At 40.5% G+C, this 27,986-nt stretch overlaps 1 protein-coding gene across 1 annotated transcript; it reads right to left on the reverse strand.

Moving 5' to 3' along the window:
• Positions 1-2,707: 2,707 nt before the first annotated feature.
• Positions 2,708-22,392, reverse strand: LOC308662766 (putative DBH-like monooxygenase protein 2; the record flags this gene model as incomplete). The annotated part of the gene is made up of 13 exons (XM_081318911.1): positions 2,708-2,875; positions 5,786-5,900; positions 7,083-7,213; positions 9,081-9,140; positions 9,251-9,347; positions 10,370-10,461; positions 13,559-13,725; positions 14,916-15,018; positions 15,942-16,109; positions 16,226-16,309; positions 16,485-16,646; positions 21,014-21,160; positions 22,075-22,392. The coding sequence occupies 13 exons, from the start codon at positions 22,390-22,392 to the stop codon at positions 2,708-2,710; spliced, it is 1,812 nt and encodes a 603-aa protein (XP_081175037.1).
• Between the last annotated feature and the right edge of the window lie 5,594 nt (positions 22,393-27,986).

Below are 27,986 nucleotides of genomic sequence, written 5' to 3' on the forward strand. Positions count from 1 at the left end.
AACTGGCTGAATCCCACCACTGGCTTCATCTTCTTGCTTGCCTTCCTGGCCTACTGCATACGTCCCTCCATGTAGACGCTGTTCCATTAAGGACTACACGCTGAGTGCGGTTGGTCAGCTAGTTACAAATCCATCTGGTGGTGATCCTCTCTAACCCACAGTTTCCTATCAAGTTGTAGGTTGTGGTCTACTTTGCCAAATGCCTTTCTGGAGTCCAAGTAAATTATATCTACAGCATTTCGCTGGATCACTAGTTTTGTTACCAGACTCTATTTTGACTTTGTTCTACTGCTTGCATAATGGTGAATATCATGGACAAATCAAGATATCATCAGATTTGTCTCGGTAAAAATAGAACAAAATACAGGTAGTCCTCAACTTACACTCATTAGTGAGTGTTCAAAGTTACAATGGCACTGAAAAAAGTGACCATTTTTCACACTTTCACACAGCATCCCCATGGTCACCTGATCAAAATTTGGATGCCTGGCAACTGGCTTATATTTATGACAGTTACATTGTGCTCTCCTTTTGCGACCTCCTGACCAGCAAAGTCAATGGGGAAGCCAGATTCACTTACAACTGCAGTGATTCCCTTAACAACTGTGGCAAGAAAGGTCATCAAAATGGGGCAAAACTCACCTAGCAATATAAATGTTGGGCTCCGTTGTGGTGGTAGGGCGGATGGAGAGGAGCAGTGAAAATATAGACATATTCATGTACGGGCAAGAGAAAGTGTTATCATTCAGGAGAGAATTCAGCACTCCCCATTTGGATGGACTGGTAGGTGTTTGAATAATGAAGCAATTGAGGAACACTTGTACTATTAAACCCCTGCACGTCCACAGAGGTATAGCTCAATCTTCATGCAGAAATTGGGGTGAGGGACAGCAGAGGGACTGATAACTTTAATGTCCAACCGACAACCTGAATATAAGAGACAGTCTTAAATTTTATTACGGCAGCAAGACTTTTAGTAGGGCAATATTGGAAGAACTGCCGACTATAGAAGAATGGACTTTAAAAGTTTCCAACCTGGCGGAAATGGCAAAGATCTCAGCGTACTTGAAAGACCATTCGCAACAGAGATATATTGTGGAGTGGAAAAAATGGATTGATTACATCCAGAATAAATATGGGACTAAAAGGTTTCACTTAGCATTTGAATAAGTATCGATGTGATATTTATACTGCTTGTAGTTATTTTATAAGAGTTAAAGTGCGACAGATTTAATAGTTATTGTTGTTTGCATATGGTAGATTATGATTGTTTTTACTGTTATACCTTGTATTTAGCTCTGGGAAGTCGGGGAGGGGGAGGGAGGGAGGTGTTGGGGAGGGTTGGGAAGAGGGGAGGGGGTTGGGAGGGGTTTTGTTTTGTTTTGTTAAAAATAAAATGTATTTTAAAACTTTTCAATTAAAAAAAAAGAGACAGTCTTAAATTTTTATCAAAGGAGCACAGACCCAGTGATTTGGAAGGCAACTTGCAAGTATACTAAAGAAGACAGAAACATTTGCATGTATCAGATAAAAATTTATGTTTGATTGTAATAATCAGGCATCCATATTTTAATCACATGAGCATTTTCATTCCGAATAGACATCTCTCTATTTTAAAAATTCTTAATAATGTAATAATTTTGGGATGATAAAAATTATATAAAATATAAAAGTAAATCTTATTTTAATCACAACATTTATAAATAAATTATTAATAAAGATATTGGATTTTGGATATTCTAAGAAAAAGTGTCATTTGTGTCATTTCATTCCTATCGCAAAGAATTTGGAAAAAAATGTTTTAGTTTTTAACACACTAAGCAGATATTATTTTTATTATATGTTTATTCCACCTTTTCAATTCTAGTGGAAGCTTCAAAATAAAATTTAATTGCTGATGATAGAGTAAATAGCAAATCCTATCCATTGTCTCACATATCAAAACATCCCAAACTGTGAGAATTCTGTGTTCCATTTATATAATATTCAATATTCTATGACATTTCTATCAGTCATATTTAAATATACTATGTGTTAGGTTCACGTATAAATTCATTTTTACTGAAGTTAAGGGCAAACTTGACTGCTCCACTTCCCTGGGCATATTTGTTTCTTGTTTCAGTTGTGGATGTTATTACCATGGGTTACCCCAGACTCCTTTCTAATAGTCTTCCAATTAGGGCTTCATCTTCTTGCTTGCCTTCCCAGACAATCATGGTAAGGCACATGGTTGAACAGAAGAGAATACACTGTTCTTTAACAAGGTATCTTTCATATATTCCAACCTCCCAGTTAGCAAGGAGTTTGGCTATGCTGGCTGGGAAATCTGGGAATCCCGATCCAGATACATTTGGAAGATATCAGGTTGAGGAAGTCGGCTATAAAATTCACTGGCTGCCCACATTTGCCCTGGGCTCTTACCCTCTGCTTACCCCATGACAGATGCCCCATTTCTTTCCAGAGTCGAATTATATGGCAGGATTGAAAAGAAGGATAGGTCCTCTCTAAATTCCAGGTGATATATTTGGACCTCTCCCCAGTGCTGGCTGGCTTGTTTCAGCTTTGAACTTTGCACACACAGCAGTAAAAAGCGGTTGGAGATAGACTCCCAGAAATTGGCATGGGATGCTGAGAATTCATATCGGGGGGTGGGTGGGTGGGGGAGGAGATGAGAAGCCAAGCAAACCCCAAAATTATGAACAGCAGGCTAAGAGGTGCTAACAGATTTGGAAACCACATCTGGAATTGTTTTGTACTTGGTGTGCACGTAAGGTGGTTGAGGTGTCGTAATTACGTCTCTTGGACTCAACTTGCAGGGTGCTGGCTCAGGAACTTCAATATCACGAATGAAACCAGTTTCGTTTACCACCACCTCCTGCAAGTAAAGATGGAAAATGTTCAAGATAGACAATACCTTCTTGTTGGGCCTTGCCCATCTTCTCAGGGAAAGGATTCTTAACCTTTCTATGCCATGGATTATTCTGAGACCTTCAAGAAACCTGCAACACTTTGGCCAGAAGAATGTATTTAAGTCCATAAACTAGTTTATAATAAGACACATGTATATTACTATATTACATTATGTATATGTATATTATTTGTTATAACAATATATACATATTTTGTTAGAAAGGAAACCCATCACACTCAATTATAGTTATCAAATTATTAAAAAATAACAAACAATAGTAATATATATGCTTGTGATTTGTTAAATCACCTACAAGACAAGGTTAATTTCAATTAGAGATTAGTGAAAGTATTTTTTTTCCATTCTAGTCAAAGGACCCCTGGCTGAGGACCCCAGCCTTTGGGCAAGACAAGGTCATTATTTTTTCTTGATGAAATCAGAATAGACAGACCTAATTTAAATAAAAACTACTAGTGAGAGGAATTATTTCAATACTCTGCTTACTCCAGTTTTTTTTATTTTTAGGGAAATGTGATGCTGGAATTGAACAGAGTGTGATGTCTGATCTAAATATTTATAAATGTTCTGGCAGATAACTATCTTTGTATAAAAAAGATCTTTCCAAGGAGATGAATGGAACTTAGAAGAATATACTTGTAAAAATGGGTTGGAAATGGGTTGGAACCCAACCAAATCAAAGGAAGACTTGGAGCTAGAAGGTCATACATGTCATTGATTAATTGAAAGAAAGGTTTACTATGGATTTTTAAAAAAAGAATATACTTCTACATCTTTTTTCTGTTCCAGTTTTCAATGGCTACTATGTCAGAACCTGAACCTAAAGAAGGATTTTTAATCTAGTAGAAGAAAGATGTTGAGCAAGAAATGAATTAAGGCACAGTCAAGTGTGGAAGACCATCCAAGGAGGAGAATGGATGAAGGACTAGAAAAGAATAGGAAAAACTGGCTCCTCAGACGCCCCATAAATGCTTTTAATTTACCTGGTCTATTTTTGGTTTGAGCTATACCGTAGGTGGCCTTTGTGCTCCCTTTGATGGGAGTTGAGATTGACAATATGTAAACTTCAGTTGCCTGAAGTTTGGAAAGATGCTCCCTAATTGATTGGTATTCTTCATACCATGTTCAGAATAAAGAGAGATTGAAAAGTCTGAGCCTCATGGAGATTCAAGATTAGCTATCTATTGTTCCATTTCTAGCTTTTACAGTTGAGTCTATGGTAATTCACCACGACAAATGTGTTACTGCCAAATTGCAGCGGCTAACTCAGCGAACTCGCTGCAGCCAACTCACAGTGGAACAACTTGCCATGGCCAACTTGTTGCAAGACAACTTGCTGTGAACAAGTGTTAGCCTAATATTGAAGAATTGGACTAAAATTACTAAAGAAGGGATGCAAAAGGAAGCACAAAATAAATGTGAACGACAAGAATTAAAATATTTTAAAAATTATTTTAAATAATTAAATTGAATTGTTGAACTGTCCTGTGGTAAAGTTATGCTTAAAATTCTACAAGCTAGACTCCAGCAGTATGTGGATCGAGAACTACCAGAAGTACAGGCAGGATTTCGAAGAGGCAGAGGAACTAGAGATCAAATTGCTAACATACGCTGGATCATGGAGAAAGCTAGAGAGTTCCAGAAAAACATCTACTTCTGCTTTATTGACTATGCTAAAGCCTTTGATTTTGTGGATCATAAAAAACTGTGGCAAGTCCTTAAAGAGATGGGCATACCAGACCATCTTATTTGTCTCTTGAGAAACCTATATGCGGGCCAAGAAGCAACAGTGAGAACTGGACACGGAACCACTGATTGGTTCAAAATTGGGAAAGGAGTCCGGCAAGGCTGTATACTGTCACCTTGCCTATTTAACTTATATGCAGAGCACATCATGAGAAAGGCAGGGCTAGATGAATCAAAAGTTGGAATTAAGATTGCCGGAAGAAACATCAACAACCTAAGATATGCAGATGATACCACTCCAATGGCAGAAAGTGAAGAGGAACTAAAGAGCCTCTTGTTGCGAGTGAAGAAGGAGAGTGCAAAACTTGGGTTGAAACTAAACATTAAGAAAACCAAGATCATGGCATCTGGCCCTCTCAATTCCTGGCAAATAGATGGGGAAGAAATGGAGGTAGTGACAGATTTTATTTTCCTGGGCTCCAAGATCACTGCAGATGGGGACTGTAGCCAAGAAATTAAAAGACGCTTGCTCCTTGGGAGGAAAGCCATGGCAAATCTAGACAGCACACTAAAAAGCAGAGACATCACCCTGTCAACAAAAGTGCGTATAGTCAAGGCTATGGTCTTCCCAGTTGCAATGTATGGCAGTGAAAGCTGGACCATAAGAAAGGCTGAGCGCCAAAGAATTGAAGCCTTTGAACTCCGGTGCTGGAGAAGACTCCTGCGAGTTCCTTGGACTGCAAGGCGATCAAACCGGTCAGTCCTAGAGGAGATCAACCCTGACTGCTCTTTAGAAGGCCAGATCCTGAAGCTAAAACTCAAATACTTTGGCCACCTAATGAGAAGGAAGGACTCACTGGAGAAGAGCCTAATGCTGGGAAAGATCGAGGGCAATAGAAGAAGGGGACGACAGAGAATGAGGTGGCTGGATGGAGTCACTGAAGCAGTAGGCGTGAGCTTAAATGGACTCCAGAAGATGGTAGAGGACAGGAAGGCCTGGAGGAACATTGTCCATAGGGTCGCGATGGGTCGGACACGACTTCGCAACTAACAACAACAACAACAACAACCTGTGGTAAGTTGTCCCATGATGAGATGACCGCAGCAAGTTTTCCCATTCCATTTCCAGTTCAACCATTGTATTTCCTCCAGTACTTAAAATCTACTTACATCAATGGTTTTTATGTTAATAATCTGAGGTGCTTCCTTGCATGCTTTCTCTGCTTTCTTGATAGTTTCATTGTTCCATTGTACAGAATTGATGGCCATCATTCCTTCTGTTGGACTGCAGGGTGAAATTACAACACAGGGAGTTGTCTACAGATACCAAGATGAGACACAGAAAAAGCTGTATCCCCAAAAGCTAAGTTTGTGTGAAAACAGACAACTAATCGAGGATAACAACCTGGCTAATGATTAGGAATAATGGGTGTGTAATTAAACACAGAGGGACGCGGTTGCTCAGTGGGTTAGGATGCTGAGCTTGTCGATCAGAAGGTCGGCAGTTTGGCGGGTTGAATCCCGAGTGCCGCGTAACAGAGTGAGCACCTGTTACTCGTCCCAGCTTCTGCCAACCTAGCAGTTCGAAAGCATGTAAAAATGCAAGTAGAAAAATAGGGACCACTACGGTGGGAAGGTAACAGCGTTCCGTGCGCCTTTGGCATCTAATCATGCCGGCCACATGACCACGGAGATGTCCTGGGACAAACGCTGGCTCTTTGGCTTTGAAACGGAGATGAGCACCAGCCCCTAGAGTCGGAAAAGACTAGCACGCATGTGCGGGGGAACCTTTACCTTTACCTTAATTAAACACAGTCTGCCAGACTCCATTCAAATTACAACCAGAACATTTGGAAATGCTTATTTTTACCCCATAGCAGTACTGGACAGGTTTTTCGGTCTCAAAGTTGCATCTGGCGCTATGTGTACAGTAAGTTGAGGGAGACCCTCTACAAAACATGTTTGAGATGATGGGTATATTTTGCCATTGAAAAGCATGCTGGGGGCACACAGACACACACACACACACACACACACACACACACACAAGCACAATTGGGCAGGGGATAGGACAAAAATTTGACTTAATTTGATTTAAATGAATTAAATAAGCAAAATATAGATCAAGTTGATGTCTCCACCCTGATGATCCAGGTTTTCTACTCCTGCTATACGGAGATTCACCTATACTGATATATAAGTGTATATCATTTGCACAAACCACACATCCTTCCTTAGGATGCTTTCCCTTACAGATCTGTGCAGATTAGTTTTTCTGCTGGCATCCCATTGCCTTACTTAGCATCAGAAAAGATGGAGGATTTTGCATTCCGTAAGTGGAGTGGTGACAAGTTGCCCAGAGTGTTTTGTGACATTATGATGCTTCGGTAGCAAGCCATTCCTCAGACATTCTCCAACTATGCCATACAAGCAACTTTGTTCCTTGGGCCTAGCCTGAAGCACTCACTCATTTGCCTCCTGACCAAGCTGATTGGCAACATATTGAATGTCCGGGAGTCCTAGGCAGGTGGAGATGTTGTTGCGAGGATAGTAGAAGAGGAATATTAGGCACATTTCATTCAGGGTACTTGGGCCTCCCTGAGAGAAATAAATAAATAATAAACAATATTTGTTTGAGGTTCAATGGAAGATCACTAATTATGCAGAAGCTTCACTTCAGTTTAAACTGAAAACCTTTGTTGTAGGAATAAGGTTAGAACATATAACACCAGGCTGCATGAGTAGTTGGGCAGTGCACGTACGTGTGTGTGCTCATTCCACTCATGCCACCATTGCTGTGACTGTTGTGCAGGCAGTGGCAGTGCCACTAGTATTGTGGTGGCAGCATTGCCATGAACCTTGTGTGGGTGGCGGATGCGCCACAGGCAGCAGGTGGGTGGTGGCACACCACACACAGGTGGCAGCATTGCCATGAACCTTGCACAGGTGGTGGCAGCGCCACAAGGAGCAGGCAGGCCACAGCACAAGCCTCACACAGGTGCTGGTGTGGCTGAGAGCCTTGTGCACATGCTCACAGCCCCGTTTGCATGGTGTGCATACTTGTGGCCTGTTAGTGCATGTGCATGCACGTGTGGCCACATTCATGTTGGTGCATGCTCACGCGCCTGCCCTACCCTCTCCCACTGGGCCACCAACCCAGAAAGGTTGGGGACCTCTGACATAGAGTAATAGGGGTGGAACTGATCTTGGAGTTCTTCTAGTCCAGTCAGGAGATCCTATACCATTCTAGATTGTATCTCTTTTAATGATGTTCCACCGTTATTTCCTGTCCTGCCCTCAGATGTTTTGGAGAATAAGTTGACTCCCTCTTCTCTGTGACAGCCCCTCAAGTACTGGAATACTGTAATCATTTCATTTATAGTCCTTCTCTTCAATAGACTGGATATACCCAATTCCCTCAATTTTATCATCTTTGTTTCTTTTCTCTGCATTCTTTTTAAGATCTCAACATTGGGGTGACCAGAACTGGACATAGTTTTCCAAGTGGGGTCTCACCAGTGCAGGATAAAGTGGTACTAACACTTGGCATGATCTTGAAACTATCCCTCTGCTGATGCAAACTAGGATTCCAGTAGCTATTTGGCATCTGCAGCACACTGCTGGCTCATAATTATGTCGTGGTGTACTAGGACACCTAAATCTCTCTCACAGAGCCAGTTACAACCTATTATATATATCTGCATTTGGTTTTTCTTACCTAGGTGTAGAATCCATCCTTCCTTCCTTCCTTCCTTCCTTCCTTCCTTCCTTCCTTCCTTCCTTCCTTCCTTCCTTCCTTCCTTCTTTCCTTCCTTCCTTCCTTCCTCACCCTCAAATTGCACTGTTTTGGATACAGCTCAGTGTTCAAGTCTATCAAGATCCTTCTGGATCTTGACTCTATCATCTAAAGTGTTAGCTATTCCCCCCAGATTGAAGGTGTCACCAGCAAATTTGATGTGTTCCTCTTCTATCCCCTCATCTAAGTCATTTATGAAGGAGCTGATACTGGGTCTAAGACAGAACCTTGAGGTACCCTACTGCATGCTTCCCTTCATATAGATGTGTGGTTGGTCTGCCAGTTATGAATCCATCTGATGTGAAACTGTCTATCCCACATCTATCCCAGGTAATAATAATAAGAGGTTAAATATGGCTTCCTGTAACTCTTAGTCTTCTCTGGCAACTCCAACTGGACAACACACCAATTCTTCAATAGCAACCCCACATTGGAACTACCATTCCCCTGGGTCCTGACCTTTGCTTTATGATTTTCTTTCTCTTAAAAGAGAATGCTGAAAATGTTATTCCATTTTCCTAGCCCATCAATGGAAAGTTATTAACAGGCAATGTTGGACCCTGCAAACTATTACTAAAATATTTGTATATTACAGGATGAACCTGATTTTATTTTTAAAAACTGTCTATCCACCACTCTGTCTATCCTAAGTATTCAGAATAGACTTACAAAGACTGTATCTGTCCGATCTGTAGTTTGATACTGGCACTCCACCAGGAATTCATCTCCCTGTGAACAAAGCAGTCAACTTTATCACAGATCTGAGGGAATATGGGGTCCCAATATTAAGGGGCTTATTGCCTAACCCTAAGTCAAATAGATATCTTAGAATGACATACTGGTTTGAAAATAATAGGCTTCTTCAAGTCTCTTGTCTCCTGAAGATTGAAATCATATTTATTGTCTTCACAGATCATCCTCAACTGTTTTCCATTCCTGTACATAGAGACAATATCAGTGAGACAGAACATTGCTCATGCTGCAGAGAGGGATCTGTTTGGGGTACAAGAGCAACCATGATCTAATAATTTCCTGACAAATGTTTCCATGGTCACTGCAGCCCAAATGTTAATGTATCTGTTTCTTCATAGGTCTAGGGAAATGAATATTATGCTGTGTCTTCACATTATCCTTGACTCCATAAAGTACAAAGCCTCTCTTGATAGGTTATTGTCTGTTCTCTTTGGAGTAATCTGTGCTGTTTCAGAAGGCATGGGGAGCTTTCTAGGGCATGGGTCAGTGCCAGGGTGGTGCCCCCCTCCCCCAGTCCTCTGTTGAGGAAAAAGTGAGGGAATGTCTGCAGGAGTAGGATCTGAATGAGGCTGAGGAATCCCAGCTACTTTTTAAGGGAAAATTTGTGGCAAAAGTTTCTCGATCAGAAACCGTGAGACAGTTAGAATCAGGGCCTCATCCTGGTTTTAAAGAAGGAGGTTAATATAGGTTGAAGGAATTCAGGAAGCAAAGGCCAAGGCTGAGAGTAAACACTGCTAGGAGCACCTATGCCTTGTTATCCACCAAGCAACTATCAGCCAAGTAACTCTTGGCTGATCAGACTCCTAAAAAGAAACACTCAACCTGCAAACTGTGCTGCTTACAACTGCTTTCTTTGGTTGGACTATGTGAATATGCCCCTTGTTTTGTCGCTTGAGCACTACAGTAGATCCCTGGAGTATTCCATGTCCACTTTGTTTTTCCTACCCCTTGAGTTTGAGCACCGCCAAGAACATTATAGCTATGTGGACAACAATGACTTCATAAAGATTCTTTCTATTTTGGTTTTTGTGTTTATATTTGACAAGACCACTGGCTTTGTGTCAAAAAATGTACAACTCTCTGAGCTATAAAAACGGATAGCCAACATTCTTCAGTTTTTGCTTTCAAGCCATTCTCATATTGTTGAGTTGAGTGGGGGAAAACTGTTGCTGTCATGCTATATTTGGCCTAGAAATTTTGCTTACCGGTATTGGACACCTCGCAGTCCCCTTCCAGCTAGATGGGTATGGAGTAAATAACCGAAGACATGCATATCTGGCACTGGACTCCCATTGATCTAGAGGAAAAAAAAGAGATGAACTAGTTTTAGACTGAACTAATGGCTCATGCCTGGAGCAAAGGGACCGCAACAGCCATTCAACATTTTCTATTTTTTTCAGACTAATGCTTGACAAGGCAAATGACCCAGGAAGTTAATAGCCTTTGTTTGTATTTTTCCTGTGATACTTTATTGTGATTTCATATGTACATTACTGCTTGTTTGGTTTGTCTTAAATATTGTGATTTTGCTTATTGTTCTTTATCTGTGGTTTGTTGCAGCATAGCTTTTGCTGCATTGTTTTGACATCAATTTTACCCACCATGGCTTCCCAGCAAGGTCAGATCTATCCTACCTACTTCTTCACCTTTCTTCACCTCCTGCCCTCCTGGGACCACTGCCTGCCTCCCAGATGAGCTGCCTTTTGGCTTCTGGTGGTAGTGATAGACAGCACTACCACAAGCCGGGTTTGTAACTGGCTGACATATCATACTCAATGTGTAGTCTTCAATCCAGATGGAGTGAAATAACCAGTGGGGTACCCCAAGGTTTCATTTTAGCCCTAGCACTCTTCAATATCTTCCTAACCTAGACAAGAGAATTGAAAGGGAACTCATCAAATTTACAGATGACACTAAGCTGACAGGAATAGCCAGCACCCCAGAAGACAAGCTCAAGATCCAAAAAGATGTTGACTGACTTGAACATGGGAACTATTTAACAAAATGAAATTCAATGTAGATAAAAGTAAGGTTTTACACTTAGGTAAGAAAAGCCAACTATATAGGTATAGACTAGGTGAAACTTTTCTCAGTCCCAGTAATTGAGAGAGGGATTGTGCTGGATCAATATGTAACCATTTGGCCAGAGCATATACTTAAGAACTGTGTTAGAGTATTTAGCATTTACAGGGTTAATACTGCATCCTTAGCAGAATTGTATGTAAGAATATTTAGTATTTACAGGGTTAAATGCTATTTCTTTAAGAGATGGCTTCTGGGAGATGTAGTCTAGTTGTTTAGTGAATCCTATATTTATCTGGTTAAGTGGGAGGAGTTTCAAAGTTTATTGCAGGACTTCCTGGCTTTGTGTCTTTGTATTATCTCTCTTTATGAACCCAAGCAACAAGGCTTCTTCGCTCCAAACCAACATGGGGTGAATCTACCTTTAATTTTTTACACTGCCAGAATGGACAGATCTGCTCATGATCGGATGAACCTATCAGCAGACGTAAGTCTGCCTAGGATTCCTGATCAATAAAAGTCTGTTTAAAATCGTTCTGTAGAGTTTATGCTATCTGGATCAGAATTATAAAGCATTTTAATTTATGATTCCATCATGGGGATCTAGGAGTCCTAGTAGATAATCACTTAAATATGAACCAACAGTGTTCATATTTCACCAACAGCAGCAGCCAAAAAAGCCAATGCAATCCTAATTGCATTAATAGAGGGACAGAATCAAGAACACGTGAAGTTCTGGTACTGCTTTACAAAGCCTTAATAAGACCACATTTGGAATACTGCATCCAGTTCTGGTCACCACAGTACAAAAAAAATGTTGAAATTCTGGAAAGAGTGCAGAGAAGAGCAACAGAAATGATTAGGGGGCTGGAAACGAAAATGTGCGAAGAATTGCTACAGGAATTGGGTATGCCTAGTCTAATGAAAAGAAGGACTAAGGGTGACATGATAGCAGTGTTCCAATATTTGAGGGGTTCCTAGAAACACTTCTGTATTTTCTTTTAAATGTCAGGCTCATGGTTTGAGGGTCGAGGAACATTTAATGGTTTTCTTTTGAGTTGCCACCCAGATGACAATAGTGCTCCTTCCCAAGTCTGCTATTACTTCCAGTGATCCGGCAATAATAGGGGCTGCCTTTCTGGGATGATACACAGCTTTGAAGGAGGTGAAATTTAATTAGAACAGCAGAAGAAGGAAAAGATAAAACTTCCTTAACTCATGTATTCCTCTCAATCCATCACTGTTCTGTTATTAGTCTACAGGCTGACATATTTACCTTCATATCTACTCTGTTCTGAAGGGCCAAACGTAGATGTTTTGCAGAAGACACAAGAATAGTGGCTTGATCTCTTTTAAAACCTATGCACAGCCTTGGGGATTGTGGCTGGAAACAGGAAGAAGAAACAGCTGGAATATTTTTTTTTACTTTCCTATCATTTGGAAAAGTGTTAGGGTTAGGGTCATTTCTTTCCAATGTTTTCCATGGTGAGAGCAAGCAATAAACAATCCTGGTAGCTTTTGCTTAGGAAAGAACCGGGAACCAGCAGACTCATACTGACCCAAGACAACATCAAATCTTCCCCCCTCATCTGCTGAACACATTTGGACCACACAGATCATTTTTACCAATCCTTTCGGGCAGATTTATTTCTCTGCCACTTCATTACTCGGATGGTCAGTTTCCTCAGACTGGTTTTCTGACGAGAGGCTTAGGCGGGGCTCTTGTGGAATGCTTTAGGTGGCCTAATATTGAGAGCCAATTTGGTATAGTTTTTAAGATGCTGATGCAGAAACCAGGAGACCATGAGTTCTAGTTCCAGCATTAGGCACAAAGTCAGCTGAGTGACTTTGGGCCAGCCAGTGAGCACTAGAAAGAAGGACATGGTGAACCAGTTTCGAAATTTTGCCAAGAAAACTGCAGGGACTACTCCAAGATGTCACCACGAGTCAATGCAGATTTGAAGGTGAAAGAAATGGCCAGCTCAAAGACATTGTGCCTAATGATGGTCTCCATATTTCTTCACCAGCATCTTAAATACTACACCAAACTGACTCTCGAAAGAAAGAAAAAAAGAAAGAAAGAAAGAAAGAAAGAAAGAAAGAAAGAAAGAAAGAAGAAGGAAAAAAATGAATGAATGAATGAATGAATGAATGAAGGAAGGAAGGAAGGAAGGAAGGAAGGAAGGAAAAAATGAAGGAAAGAAGGAAGGAAGGAAGGAAGGAAGGAAGGAAGGAAGGAAGGAAGGAAGGAAGGAAGGAAGGAATCCTATCTATTGTAGGCTTTTCATAAGAGTGAGCACCTGAACTCAATAGTGCAATAAAGATAACCAGAGGTGATTGTGATGGGTTGAGATAAAGGCTGTCAAGCTTACCTCATGAAAACGACTGGTATTGCAGAAGCCGTAAGACATGAAAGAATCTGCTTGAGGGGGGATGAAATGGACAGGAAATGTGTAAATTCCTGTATGTAGCACCCCCATGTCATATGGACGAAGGTCCGAAGTGTAGAAGAGTCTCAGGCCTGAGTTATCAATTAAGTCTCAAGAAAAAGAAATAACAGAATTGAGCGAAACAACACTTGAGCACTTACCTAAAATTTGTGGCATCCATTCATTAAGGCAGTGTTTTTCAACCTTTTTTGGGCAAAGGCACACTTGTTTCATGAAAAAAATCACGAGGCACTCCACCATTAGAAAATGTTAAAAAATTTAACTCTGTGCCTATATTGACTATATATAAAGTAATTCTCTTGAATAGGAATCAAATAAACACAAAGAAAGTATTTTATAATTACTTTTCAATTTTTCCCACGGCACACCAGGCAACATCTCGCGGCACACTAGTGTGCCGCGGAACAGTGGTTGAAAAACACTGCATTAAGGAACCATGCATTAATACATACATTTATTTATCTGAATTTATTAACTGCCCAACTCTAATGGACGCATTCCAGTATTGTATCAGGGACCCGGAATAAGCATCACAGAAACCACTCTTTTTTATGCCTTGCTTACAAATTTCAGCTGGATTAGATGTAACCATAGACATTTCTGATGTTCTTATCTATCCATCTTTGAGCTGGCTATGCTGCCTCCTGTCACTTAAACAGTCCTCCCCCCCCGCCAATATCTCACCTTGGGTAAGAGTGCCATTTGAGAAATTATATATCTCTCAAATGAAATGGTAGAGCTTTTGCTTTAGTCTTATTTCTCTTGCTCAGTTTGTCTAACCCTTATGGATATAGGAATCATACCCTTGTTGTTAGTTGCAAAGTCATGTCCAACCCATCGTGACCCCATGGACAACGTTCCTCCAGGCCTTCCTGCCCTCTACCATCTTTTGGAGTCCATTTAAGCTCACGCCTACTGCTTCAGTGACTCCATCCAGCCACCTCATTCTCTGTCGTCCCCTTCTTCTATTGCCCTCAACCTTTCCCAGCATTAGGCTCTTCTCCATTGAGTCCTTCCTTCTCATTAGGTGGCCAAAGCATTTGAGTTTCAACTTCAGGATCTGGCCCTCTAAAGAGCAGTCACAGTTGATCTCCTCTAGGACCGACCGGTTTGATCGCCTTGCAGTCCAAGCGACTCATACCCTACAGATATTCATTTCTTTTCATCTGAAATTTGAATCTTTGAATCCTGATAACATGTCCTTCTTTCCATTCTGCCTTGGATACCTGTTTGTGCCTCTAATTTTTCCCTTAATCGATTCACATGTACTTTTACTGACCTGGAATTAAATCAAAATTGCTGTAATGAATTTCTAATCGGACCCATTGAGGATCAATTGGCGTCCCTATGGAGTATGCAGCTTCATCTGGGAACATGTAGGACTTATTTATGGAAATAGGGGGGAGAGGGAGAGGGAGAGGGAGAGGGAGGGAGGGAGGGAGGGAGGGAGAGAGAGAGAGAGAGAGAGAGAGAGAGAGAGTCACTTGACAGTCATGCCACTAAATTTCTTGCCAGATGTGAGAGAGCATATTTAATCCTTCAATCACAATGCTTATCAGGGGAAAAGCCTCAATGTACTCAGTGGGATTTGCTTTTAAATATATGTATTAGGGTTATAGGAAAAAATGGGACATTCTCTAGGAACTTGCAGTGGTGAATAATACCCTTTGTTACTTGAAAAGAGCTATATAAAAATGATGAAACTGATACTGAAAACATAGCAATAGAAGTTAGATTTATTTGCCGCCCATAGCACTCTCTGGACAGTATACAGTGTAAAAGTATTATTTGTACATTGCCACCAACAATCTGGCTCCCCATTTTATTGACTTTGGCAGGATGAGCCCCATCAGGACCAAACTGCAGGCTGAGGGCAGAGTTTGCCTGCAATACTGCACTTTAACCACTGCGCCACCAGTGCTGTGTGTAGCATGGGATGGGATGTTGGGATCTTGATGTTGTTGAGATTGAAGGCATACAAACTACAACAACCGTGACCCAGATAGTTAGGAAAAGCTGCATAAAAAGCCAGAAAAGCTCACTCCCTTGTGTCAAAACCCAGATGATATGATTTAATTTGGCAACTGCAAGAAGAAAACCAAGCTGAATAAACCCCATGTTCACATTGCACTAGATAGCTCAAAATATTGAGTGATTCCTCCCTCATTCCCCAAAATTGCTATTAAATAAAATCTTAAAAAATGCAAGAATGTTCCAACGATACAATAGGTTTACAAACAACAGTGGGTTAGTTCAGTGAGAAATAAGGACCATTTAACCTGGTTTAGAAAATCTACATACTCACCCCTCCTCCTATAGCCCAGCCAGCAACTATCTGAGAGCACAGAGAAAAATCAGGATCAGCTCCATAGCAGTCACTGACTCCACTGGGAAGCACGCTTTCGTTGCCACAGCCATATACTAATATGTGGTGCACTGCGGTTATATTCCGAGGTGTTATCATGGGCTCAAACTGGAAAGAAAAAAGACAAGGTTAGACCAAGAAGATACTAGCAAGTGAAAAGCTCTTACAGTCTGGGATAATTGTCAATCTCACAAGCAGAACACCCTGCTTGATTTTCCAGTTACCTTATAAATATGATGTTTTGTCTTGACAATGGGTAAAGGGAGAAAGGTACAGGCATAGGTGGTCTCATCCTCTGGGATAGGAAACTGAAAAGGGAAGCCAAGGCACATCGTAAATATCTCAGGCCTGGAAGAGATTTGCACTGCTCTGTGTGGTCACCAGAGCAAGGAGCCAATGAATGAAAGAGATCAATTTACTGAGGACCATTGAAGTCTATGGAATGGAAAGGCCCATCAAGAGCTTTTAATTTTAGATACTTACATCATTTAATTTCAGATCGTACACATGATAGACACTGGGATGTTTCAGTTCCTCTTCAGATACCGCCAGCATCAAGAAGAGAGATTTGTGGATTATTTTTCCTTTGAAGAAATCAATTGTGTCATTTGTGCCGAATGCAGCCATGAGACGTAGTGTGTCACCCTGTGTAGACACAAATGAAATGGAAAGTCTCCTATCATATCCCTAAACATTTACCCTCACCGGCAGTCACAAAGAAAGAATAAGCTATGCTGGCTCAGAAATTCTGGGAGTTGAAGTCCACGAGTCATAAAAGAGCCAAGGTTGCCTACCCCTGCCCTAAATATTTACCCTCATTGGCAATCACAAAGAAATAATTCTTCATAACGTTCTTCAACATCGTGAACCAGTTTTATCCCTACTGCAATTGTCTCTCACCAGATTTATACAAATCCTGACACAAATTCATACTAATGTTCTTACAGATTTGTATGATTACATTCTTTTGTGAGCTTTCTTATCCCAATTCAGGCATTATTTATGATGCATTAGTAAAGAAAATAATATCCACCCTCGTTCAGATGCTGATATACCAACAACATTTATATTTGATATTTTGTAGAGATTAATGCAATTGGCCATCAAACAGAGAATTGAACTGTTGGGGGTAGAGGGTCTGCTGAAACAGTGGTCAGTTTATGAAACAAACATTTAAGGAGTGTCAATATTAGTTACAAAGGAGTCTGATTTAGGCACTCTGGCAGGAATGCCTTTGGGTGCTTAGATCAGATCTTCCCCAATCCAGTGCCCCTCATATATGTTGGAGGTGTTACGCCTAGGATTCCTAGCCCAGTCTGTCCAAGAGCTGGGAATAATGGTTTCAGTGCATATGCAGGCACTCGGACAGATTTATTTATGGACCTTCTCACTTGGGAGACTGAAGAAACACAAGGAAACCGCAGGCAGAAAACATTTGTAAGAGCTCCTCTGTGAAACTGATAGAACAAAGCATGGCATATTAGAATCCCAGAATACCCTAGAATTAGGAAGAAACTTCCTGTCAATGAGAAAAATTAATCTGTGGAACATCTCGCCTCCAGAAGTTGTGGGCGCTTCATCACTGGAAATTTTTAAGAAAAGATTGGACAGCCATTTGTCCAATATGATATAGGGTTTCTTGCTTGTGCAGGGGAATACACTGGAAGACTTCCAAGTCCCTTCCAACTCTGGTATTCTGAAATTTCTAATATCTTCAGCATCCCAAATTTGCAGTAAGAACTAATTTTGTTTAATAGTTCACTGAAGAATTACCTATAGTTTAACCTTTAATTATTTAATTATTTAATGAATTAACCAATTTAACTGACATCCACCTGCTGCCGGCGTCAACTTCCCTCTGCCCTGTGCGTTCCCACAGGAGGGCCTCCTCAGGGTGCCACCGGTCAGAGAATGTCGTCTGGTGGCCCCCAGGGGGAGGTCCTTCTCTGTGGGTGCCCCGGATTTATGGAATCGGTTGCCGGTTGAGCTCCGGATGGCGCCCGACCTTCGCTCCTTCTGACGCGATCTGAAGACTTATTTGTTCGAACAAGCCAGCCTGGCCTGATGGGGGATGGCTTGGGATTTTATTGTTGTTTAAAATATATTTACTTATTGTTTTAGCTTGGGCATTTCATTTAATTCTTTTTTAACTTTTGTATCTTTGTATTTTTATATGTTTGCCCTGTTCACCACCCTGAGTCCTTCGGGAGAAGGGCGGTATACAAATAAAATTATTATTATTATTATTATTATTATTATTATTATTATTATTATTATTATTATTATTATTATTATTATTATTATTATTATTATTATTATTATTTTCAATATTTTGATCCCCGCAAAGGTTGTTCTAAAGCTCACACTGACTCCTCAATGCTTCCTTTATTTGTATTTTACTTGTTATACCATTATGTCTCTCAAGCCTAAGAGATACTTCCCATGCATATGGCAGGTTTGCTAACTAATATGAAAATGCAGCTCAGAACTTTTAAATGAACCTGGACTATTTAGCTGCTTAAATTCATTCATCCTTGGTAAAAGGTAAAGGTTCCCCCGCACATGCGTGCTAGTCGTTTCCGACTCTAGGGGCCGGTGCTCATCTCCGTTTCAAAGCCGAAGAGCCAGCGCTTGTCCGAGGACATCTCCGTGGTCATGTGGCCGGCATGACTAGACGCCAAAGGCGCACGGAACGCTGTTACCTTCCCACCGGAGTGGTCCCTATTTTTCTACTTGCATTTTTACGTGCTTTCGAACTGCTAGGTTGGCAGAAGCTGGGACGAGTAACAGGCGCTCACTCTGTTACGCGGCACTTGGGATTCGACCCGCCAAACTGCCGACCTTCCGATCGACAAGCTCAGCGTCCTAACCCACTGAGCCACCGCGTCCCTTGCATTCATCCTTAGGAAGACCTTTTCTGTAGAAAACAGAAACATACATCACCATGGCACCAGACCTGCCTTTGCCTAAGAGAAATTGGGAGAGGAGCAATAGCTCTTCAAGGAAGTTGTGATTATGGTCTGTGGAAGACTTGTGGGGGTCTTTGAGCTACTTTGGGGAAGGGAATTATCCTTGCTGCAGCCCTCTGTGAAAACAATAGCCCTCAACACCACGGTCCCATTCCTTCCATGGATTGCCTGTTATCTTTTGCTGCTCAGTGATTTCTTGGCAGGAGCACATGTTCTCATTTAAGCATAAGAGCCTGGTGGGCATTTTATTTCCTTGTCCTTTTTAGGGATAAGGGCAGAGATCATAACCATTGATTAGCTCTTCATCCCATTGTTTGGGTTCTTAGCCAGCCACGTGCATAGAAACCCCTTTAACCAATATATTCTTAGAATAGAATAGAGCTGGAAGGGATCTTGGACGTCTTCTAGTCCATCCCCCTGCTCAAACAGGAGAACCTATACCATTTCAGATACATACATTCTCTTTTTCCTTTGTAAAAAAACCCCAATAAGATTGTTCTTTCTTTTCATGGTTTTAAAATGTAACTATAAATGAATACCACTACCACTAAAGTCTGGGACGCGGTGGCTCAGTGGGTTAGGACACTGAGCTTGTCGATCAGAAGGTCGGCAGTTTGGCGGGTCGAATCCCGAGTGCCGCGTAACAGAGTGAGCGCCTGTTACTCGTCCCAGCTTCTGCCAACCTAGCAGTTCGAAAGCACGTAAAAAATGCAAGTAGAAAAATAGGGACCACTACGGTGGGAAGGTAAGAGCGTTCCGTGCGCCTTTGGCATCTAGTCATGCCGGCCACATGACCACGGAGACGTCCTTGGACAAGCGCTGGCTTTTCGGCTTTGAAAGGGAGATGAGCACCGGCCCCTAGAGTCGGAAACGACTAGCACGCATGTGCAGGGGAACCTTTACCTTTACCTTTACCTTACCACTAAAGTAAGAACTTGGTACCCGCTTCAGTGCTGACAAGGTTGTATCAGAAGAGGATTTGGGGCTAGTAAGGAAACAAAGAATTATCCCAAGTTGAACACTAGCACTGAGGGGATGGGTGAAGTGGAACAATGCAGCCATGAAATGTGTGCATGTGTGGCTTTGGGAGGGATATACGATCACGTCTCAGATTTTTAGTTGTTTTGTTCAGTAGTGGGAATGTGGTTTGAGCTCTTTTATTTGCCCTGCAAGTGGCAAAGAGATGGAGTAAAGATCTATGGGACAACTCACCAGGGCCAATTTGCTGTGGCCAACTCTCCGCTGACAATTCACCATGGCCAACGCACCACAGGAAAACTTGCTGCGGGACAACTCGCCACGGGATAATTTAACAATTCAATTTAATTATTTAAAATAATCAAAAAAATATTTTAATTTTTGTCATTCACGTTTCATTTTGTCCCTCCTTTTGAATCCTTTCTTTAGTGATTCTATTCCACCATTTCTTCAGTATTAGTGTAATGCTTGTTCCACAGCAAGTTGTCCTGTGGTGAGTTGGCTGAGGTGAATTGCCATAGACCCGTGCCTGCAGGCCCAATCCATCCATATTATTTTATATTTCAAAGAACAACTATCTGCATTTAATAGACAGAGTCTCAAAACAGCTGCTTCCCCTCTGCCAACATTTCACTTTAAGTGTGATTTCAGACTTTGAATGGATTTCTAAAACTTATTTTTCTGCATTGTATTTTGGTAGCACTGCGCAAGATGTTTCAATTGTTATTTGTGTTATGCTCTAATACTCATCACCTTTATGAGTTAACACCTGAACAAGCAAACAAACCCTTGAAATGCTGCTTGGTTTTAAAAAGGTGGAAAATATATCAGGTTCTCTCAGTGCAACAAGCAAAGGCAGCTCAAACTTTGTTGCAGCAAATTCTTGTTTCTTTGTGTCTTTTCTCTCCATGTGACTTGCTACCAGTCACTTTCTCTCAACCCAACTCACTTCACAGGGAAGGAGGAGGAAGGAATATTAGGCATGTTTGCTGCCTTGGGTTATTTATAAAAATAATAAAGATGGGATGAAAAATAAAACAAAACAGGCCCCATTGTCTTGCTTACTGTGATGTCCAGGTCATGTTCATCGCATGTCTGGAACTGTCGCCTAAATGCCAGGGTGGTGGACGTTGCATCCTGGGTCAATGAGAGCAGCTCATAGTCTTGCTTTTCATCCTCCAAGATGGTATTCTCATTCACACCATGCCAATCCTGAGTGAAACAGGAAGAACTCAAAAATACGTTGCGATGGATAGAGGAAGAGCCCATTACTTGGATGAGAGACCATCCGGTTGGAGAGACCATTGCCAGAATGAACCTCCCTGGAGACCTTGGGCCAGTCGTTATATTCCTGTCTCATTGATCTTGCTGCAAGATTGCTACAGGTAGGTAGGAGGAAGCAGTGTGTATAATAATTGAATATTTGAATTAAAATATTGCATCTGGCTATTAAGTATGGGATTAGCTTGCATTGATGTAAATGTGTGTGTGTGTGTATTTGTATACACACTTTACAAAAACACTTTATGTTGCTAGGGTTAAGGGTAAAAATTAGCCTGTAATTTGGTAGGAAGAATCTATATCTCTTGTTATTACAATGAAAAAGTCATCCTGAAACTCAAGAAATAATAATTGGCTCTGAGATTTTGTAGATGTGGTTGGTGGCCCAGACTTTCCATTTCACAAGATTCAGTAAAAAAATGAATAGTTTCTGGATAGGAAAAAAAATCCCAAGACAAAATATATATGGGCGTTTCCCTGTCTCCTTTAAAGAAAGAAGGATTTTTTTTCTTCCTTGTTTTGTTGAGGTTTGGGGGAGCATTGCTTTCCAAGCTCAAATTATGCCTCAAAAATAATTATTTCTGCGCCTTCCAACATAAACTGAGCAAGCCCAAACAGCAGAAGCTATTAGCGGATTTATTTATTTATATTTTGTATTTCTAAACCACCCATTTCATGTGGCCCCAGCATTTCTTAAGTGATACTGCAGCTATCTCATTGGTCATGTGAAACAATCATCTCTAAATTGATTTGTAACTTCAAATTACAAATTATCCCTCTTGCCTCCTCAATTTTGTACACAGAGCCAAGCTCTTAACGAAACGGTACTCTCAATTTAATCTTACTGAGAAATAGATATTGCCATCAGGAAGAACACCGCCAATCACGAAGTCTGCTCCAAGAATCTCCTTATTATTGGTGAAGCCAAAAGCCACCCATCCAGTTGACTGAGCTTGAAACTCAAAAGTCATAATGGCAAGTTCATCATCATAGTCCCATCGGAGATAAGTCTGGTGTTTGGGATCCAGGAATGTAGAGAAACGTAGTCGGGAAACTGCAGGATGGCTGGAGCAAATGCACAAGGTAGACATGAGGAACAGCAGGCTTTTCGTAGACGAATGTTGCATATTTGTGGCATATTGTGCTTTTTTGTTCTCTCTCATATCTTCTGACAGAGCTTTCCTTCAGTAACCACCTTGTGGGGTGGAGGAGACCCAATTTATATGAAAAACTGGGACCAGCTGGGATCCTTGCCAAAGAGGAAGGACAGCATTTTGGATTCCGCAAGATCAGATTTCAACCCTGGCATTCGTTCTTCATTTTATGTAATAAAGTGGCGTGCTTCCCAAAAAGCATTGCTTTTATGCCTTTTTTTCCCCAGGAAAGAAGGTTCTTCTTGTGTCCAGGGATTGCAAAGTGTACATCTTCCAGAAGCATTTGGGATGACATAACCTCTCCTGAATGTGAAAGTGAAGTAGAACATTTCTGAAGTGCGTGAACATTTTGACCACCACTAGTTTTGTTGGTGTCTTAATCTGAGGAAAGATAGAGAGGAAAATTCATGCACTATCCAATCAGTAATCTATGACTTCCCACTAAGTTCCAATGATGTCTTACATTCTTGTGTACGAACAGGTTAAAAAACATACATATTCGTCATCACCTAAACAGGCTAATCTGTTGAAAAAAGAGAGAGAGAAAACTGTGAGGAGAACACTTAATCTGTGTCTTTAGCAAAGGATTTCAGTAACTGGCACCCTTGTATTTATTTTGGATTGTCTTTTATGTTGACAAGATCTTTTGGCATCCTGGCTGGGGTTTTTTTATGTCAATTTCCCCATGTTCCCTTCTAAAACATTTATTTGTTTTTTTATTAAGAATCTGAGAGCAACTGAAGCAAATCAGTTGGGTCCAGTCAGGCTCTTTGAAAAGAGGGAACTTCAAAATTGTGATGATTTCATTGGCATGTATATGTTGTTTTATTATGTTTGAGAATTATATAGAAATATTTGTTATTGCTGTCTTTTATTTTTTGCCCTAATTTCCATCTTGCTTAGAAGTCGTGGTTAGTTAGTGTCTGCCTGTCTCTACTTTTTCTCCCTTGAAACAACTCTTGGAGGTGGGTGGAAAGGGGTCTAGGACAACACGATGCGGCCAAAGACTGTAACTGGCTAAAAGGTACCCAGTAAGCTCAAATGGTTTAGGGTAGCTGTAATGTATTGGCCTTAATTGCTGTAATCAGTTGAATGATTGCTTAACAGCAGTGTTGTTTGAAACCCAGACTGCTTGTCTCCAGGACTGTTAACTGTGTTTTTGCGTGGGAATTGTTACTTTAATTCTATTGGTTGCCACCTGGAGGCAATCTGTATATACAGCTGTTAAGCAGGCGTTAGGGCTGCTTCTGTTGTTACTGAATAAACGTGTTGCTGTTTCACCGCTCTGCCTCGTCAATGCCTGACCAGACCTGGAACATAACAGTAGCCTAGAACCTGGATCTCTCCAGTCCTAAGCCAACTCCTTACCCACTAAATCACGGTGATTTTTACATATTCTTTAAAAACATGTATTAAATACAAATAGATTTATTACAAGCCAGGACTGTGGCTGTATATTGAGTATAGTAGCTTGGGTTTCTTGATGTTTACTTTGTATATAAAGCTAACCAAAAGAAATATCAAAGATGGAGTATGGGTTTTCTGTAATCTCATCTACATTGGCCATGGTTTAGCACTGGCAATCTGGACACCGTCATCATTCTTTAATAACCAGCCTGTGTTTCACTTCTTTGGGCCTATTATGTTGCTCCACAGGCCATTCAGAAGAGACAGTCTGTCTGCTAATTGGCTCACGTTGCTCTAAGCATGCATGATATTTGTTTATTGTCAAACGCATGAAAAGGGCAAGATACATTTTAAAAAGTCAGATTTGTTTTAACAAAAAAGACACAGTAAGATTTTTTTTTCATGGAATCTGCCAGGAACAATATCCTAATGAGCTTCCAGCATGATCTGAAAAACAATTCCTTTATAATCCTAGTGGATGAAAGCTTTGTACATTGCATGTACATATGCACACAAACAAACTCACATATTTTTTTTAAAAAAACAAACACATCCTGAAATGTCAAAATACTACATGTTAGAAAAATGTTAGTTCTTTGATGTATCTACCTCCGTTTTGTGTAATTCCAGATGACGGTGCAGGCTGATACTCATACAAACAGATTCGCCCCCTCCCTCCATCATATGGCATAACCAGAATTTTGCAATTATGGTTAATTGAATATGAGCCATCAAGTCATTGTCGACTCTTAGCAACCTCACTGTTTTTTTCCATGACAATCCTAACCTGGTCTTTCAGGTTGTCCAAATGTGCACTCATTGCCACTGTAACTCAGTCTATCAACTTTGCTGCTGGACACCCTCTTCTCTTTCTTTCCATCTTTCCCAGCATTAGAGCCTTCTCTAGGGAGATGGACTTCCATTTAATTTATCTAAAACAGGATAATTCGGTTATTTGAAATGCTGTTTTGAAAATGACAATGAGTTCGAAGTGGGACACTTTGTTCTTATTAAAAGAAATTCCTCATTCAGGAAATTTCTTTCTCCTAGGAACCACCTGGGTGCTGCCGTGATTAGAGAAAGAAGCCCACATACGGAACTGCCAGCATGTCAGAAAGGGAAAGCTTCGCCACCATGCAAAATGTTCTATTTGGATGCTGGAACGTGTCCAATTAATCAAATCACTTCCTGTTTAACATTAAAAATAAAACAGCCAGGACCACCCGTAGAATGGCCAGATCAATGGGAACTAGAATTAAAATGGAATAGTTTCCCAGAAAGTCCTGTCCCTACAATGGAACATTTTGCAGATGAGAAAATCTGAGTGATTTATTATCTTTTATATTTATAGAAAAGGAGAGGTTTGCCTGCTTAGGTGTGGACCTGAATGGTGAAATGAGACACGTAGTTAATGATCAGTCACAAAGCACTGATTGGCTGGTAGGTTTTCTGTACATAGTTATTGGCCAGAAATACCAAAGCTAATTGGTAGGAGGTTTTCTGTGTATTTTATAAATTTGCAGATTTTTAAACATGCCCATGCAAATAGTACGTTGACATCTGAATAGTTAGGAAAATATACAGAATAGTCTGCATGAATTGTCTTGAGAATGGTTCAAGGAGGAATCTTGTTAAAGTGTCTCTCATCTTTTCCTAAAGTAAAAAGAACAAAGTTTGGAGGGGTACAGGAGTTGTTTATTTATACGGAAACAGTTTTCCTAGATTACTGCATAAATATAGGGCAGGACTTTTCTCAGCCATTTTGGGAGGTCATGAGTTTTTAAAAAGGGAGATATATTTGCAGGCAATATATAAGTAATGGAATGGAATCATTTTATGATGGAATTCTGCAAGTCAGAGGCATTTAACTTGGAGCATTTAGCAAAAATATATTTGTATGCTTTAGATATTCAGATTCATGTAATGCAATTGGGAAATTAAATAGAAGGGGAAGGACAGGGATGGGTAAATGAGACAAGTAAGTACATTCTATCAGATTTTGACTAGGTATGGACAGAATACAGCACGCTTCTTCAGAAATTAGCCAAATAATCTAGAAGCAGCTAAAACATATTGAAAACCGATCTTATCCTGCCACTTTCTATCAATGCACTTAAATAGCTCTTTCTCAGTTCAGGAGTGGAAAATTATTTTTAAGCCAGAAAGATTGAATTAGTTGTGGGAGGTGCTTCTGATACAATGTTGGAGGCGGAAAAGAGGATTACAAGGCAAGGATGGCATAAGAAAAGATATAAAGTACTTGGTTTTTGGAAAGAAGATTGTGCGTCTCCATTTTGAGGGCATCTGAGCTGCCTCTCGGAAGAGGGAACATGACTTTGTGATAACAAGGAGAGATTAAAGTACACTAAAGAAGATAAAAATCACAAAAAAGCATGTGTGGAAACACTTAAAAACTGGCACCAAATAGGTTGTGAAGAAAAAGAATGAAACCTAAGTCCTCATGAGTAACAATGGATTCATTTAGAAGTCATGCACCTAAAGGGAGATGGACATGTGGGCTGATGCAAAAAGGGAAGAACTAGTGATTATGAATGACGACTACATTAGTAATCTCATAGTATATGTATGAGCAAGGTGATAGCAACTGATATTAAGTGAGGCAGGCAGTTGAGGAAATCTATAGAATGGAGCCAAGAAAAAAATAATTCAGTCTATGTCAACATTTTCCAACTGGCATCCTTAAAATGTGTTGGAACTCCAGTTCTACAAATTCTCAAACAATATGTTTACAGGCTCGTTGGTAATTCAGAAGAAAATAATATATAAAATTGTATATGTATACTAAGAAGTAATGCTTAAAATGGATAGCCAGATATTCAGCTGGCATCAAAATGAAAGCTGCTGGCATCAGCCCAGCCTTTGCGGTTGGAGTTCATAACTGCCCTGTCTCACTTCCCCATGCAATATGTTTTTTCTCAGTTATAGAACACCCTCAAAAGGGGTGCTCCTCCAAATATTGAGATCCAAAACCGTTTAAACATCATTGTTCACTAATACTTTTTTTTGGATAGCCGTTGCAGATCCTTTATATTTAGTTAAGAATAATTCCTAAACTATATTATTTCCTGAAATAGAGCTATTACTTTTTGATAATACCTGTAGATCCAGGTCAAGAATAGTCCAAAACTTCATGAATTTTAGTATTTTAAATTGGAAATTACCAATTGGACAGTTGTCACCAAGCTATCTCTTGTCTTTGTCTAAGGACAGGCCCAGATGGCAGGCCAATGGAAGCTGACCAAAATCACTTTGAAAGATAAAAAGGACAAGTATAAGAAGTGGAGAGAGGGGCACATAACTAAGGCAGAATATCTGCAAATAGCCCGTGCCTGCAAAGATGAAGTGAGGGAAGCTAAGGCTCAAAATGAACTAAGGCTTGCGACCAAAGTCAAAAATAACAAAAAAGCTTCTTTCAACATATAAAAAACAAGAAAAAAGTTAAGGAAATGATTGGTCCATTAGTGGGGGAAAGTGGCAAGAAGGTGACAAGCAACAGGGAGAAAGCAGAAGTATTTAACTCGTTTTTTGCATCTGTCTTTACACAAAGGGAAAAAACAGTCCAACCTACCAAAACCAGTGCCATAAAAAACAGAATAGAAACGCAAGTTAAGATAGGCAAGAAAATGGTAAGTGAGCACCTGTCCAGCCTAGACGAGTTCAAATCACCACGACCAGATGGATTACACCCCAAAGTTCTCAAGGAACTGGCAGACGTGATCTCAGAACCACTGAACTATATTTTTCAAAGATCCTGGAGCACTGGGGAACTACCAGAGGACTGGAAAAGTGCTGATGTAGTTCCCATCTTCAAAAAAGGGGAAAAAATAGATCCAGGAAACTACAGACCTATCAGCCTGACCTCAATACCTGGGAAGATTCTGGAAAAGATAATCAAACAACAAATCAGCGAACACCTTGATGCAAACAAAGTCATCACTAAAAGTCAACATGGGTTTGTCAAAAACAGATCATGCCAGACAAATCTTATTGCATTCTTTGACCAAGTGACAAAATTAGTGGACCAGAGGAATGCTGTAGATAGAATTTACTTGGACTTCAGTAAGGCATTTGATAAAGTAGATCACAACCTTCTACTTGATAAGATAGAAAAATGTGGGTTAGATAGCATCACCACCAGATGGATTCGTAGCTGGCTGACAGGCCATACTCAGCAT

This window comes from Vipera berus, assembly GCF_964194415.1.
Source record: "Vipera berus genome assembly, chromosome: 2".
Classification (NCBI taxonomy): Eukaryota; Metazoa; Chordata; class Lepidosauria; order Squamata; family Viperidae; genus Vipera; species Vipera berus.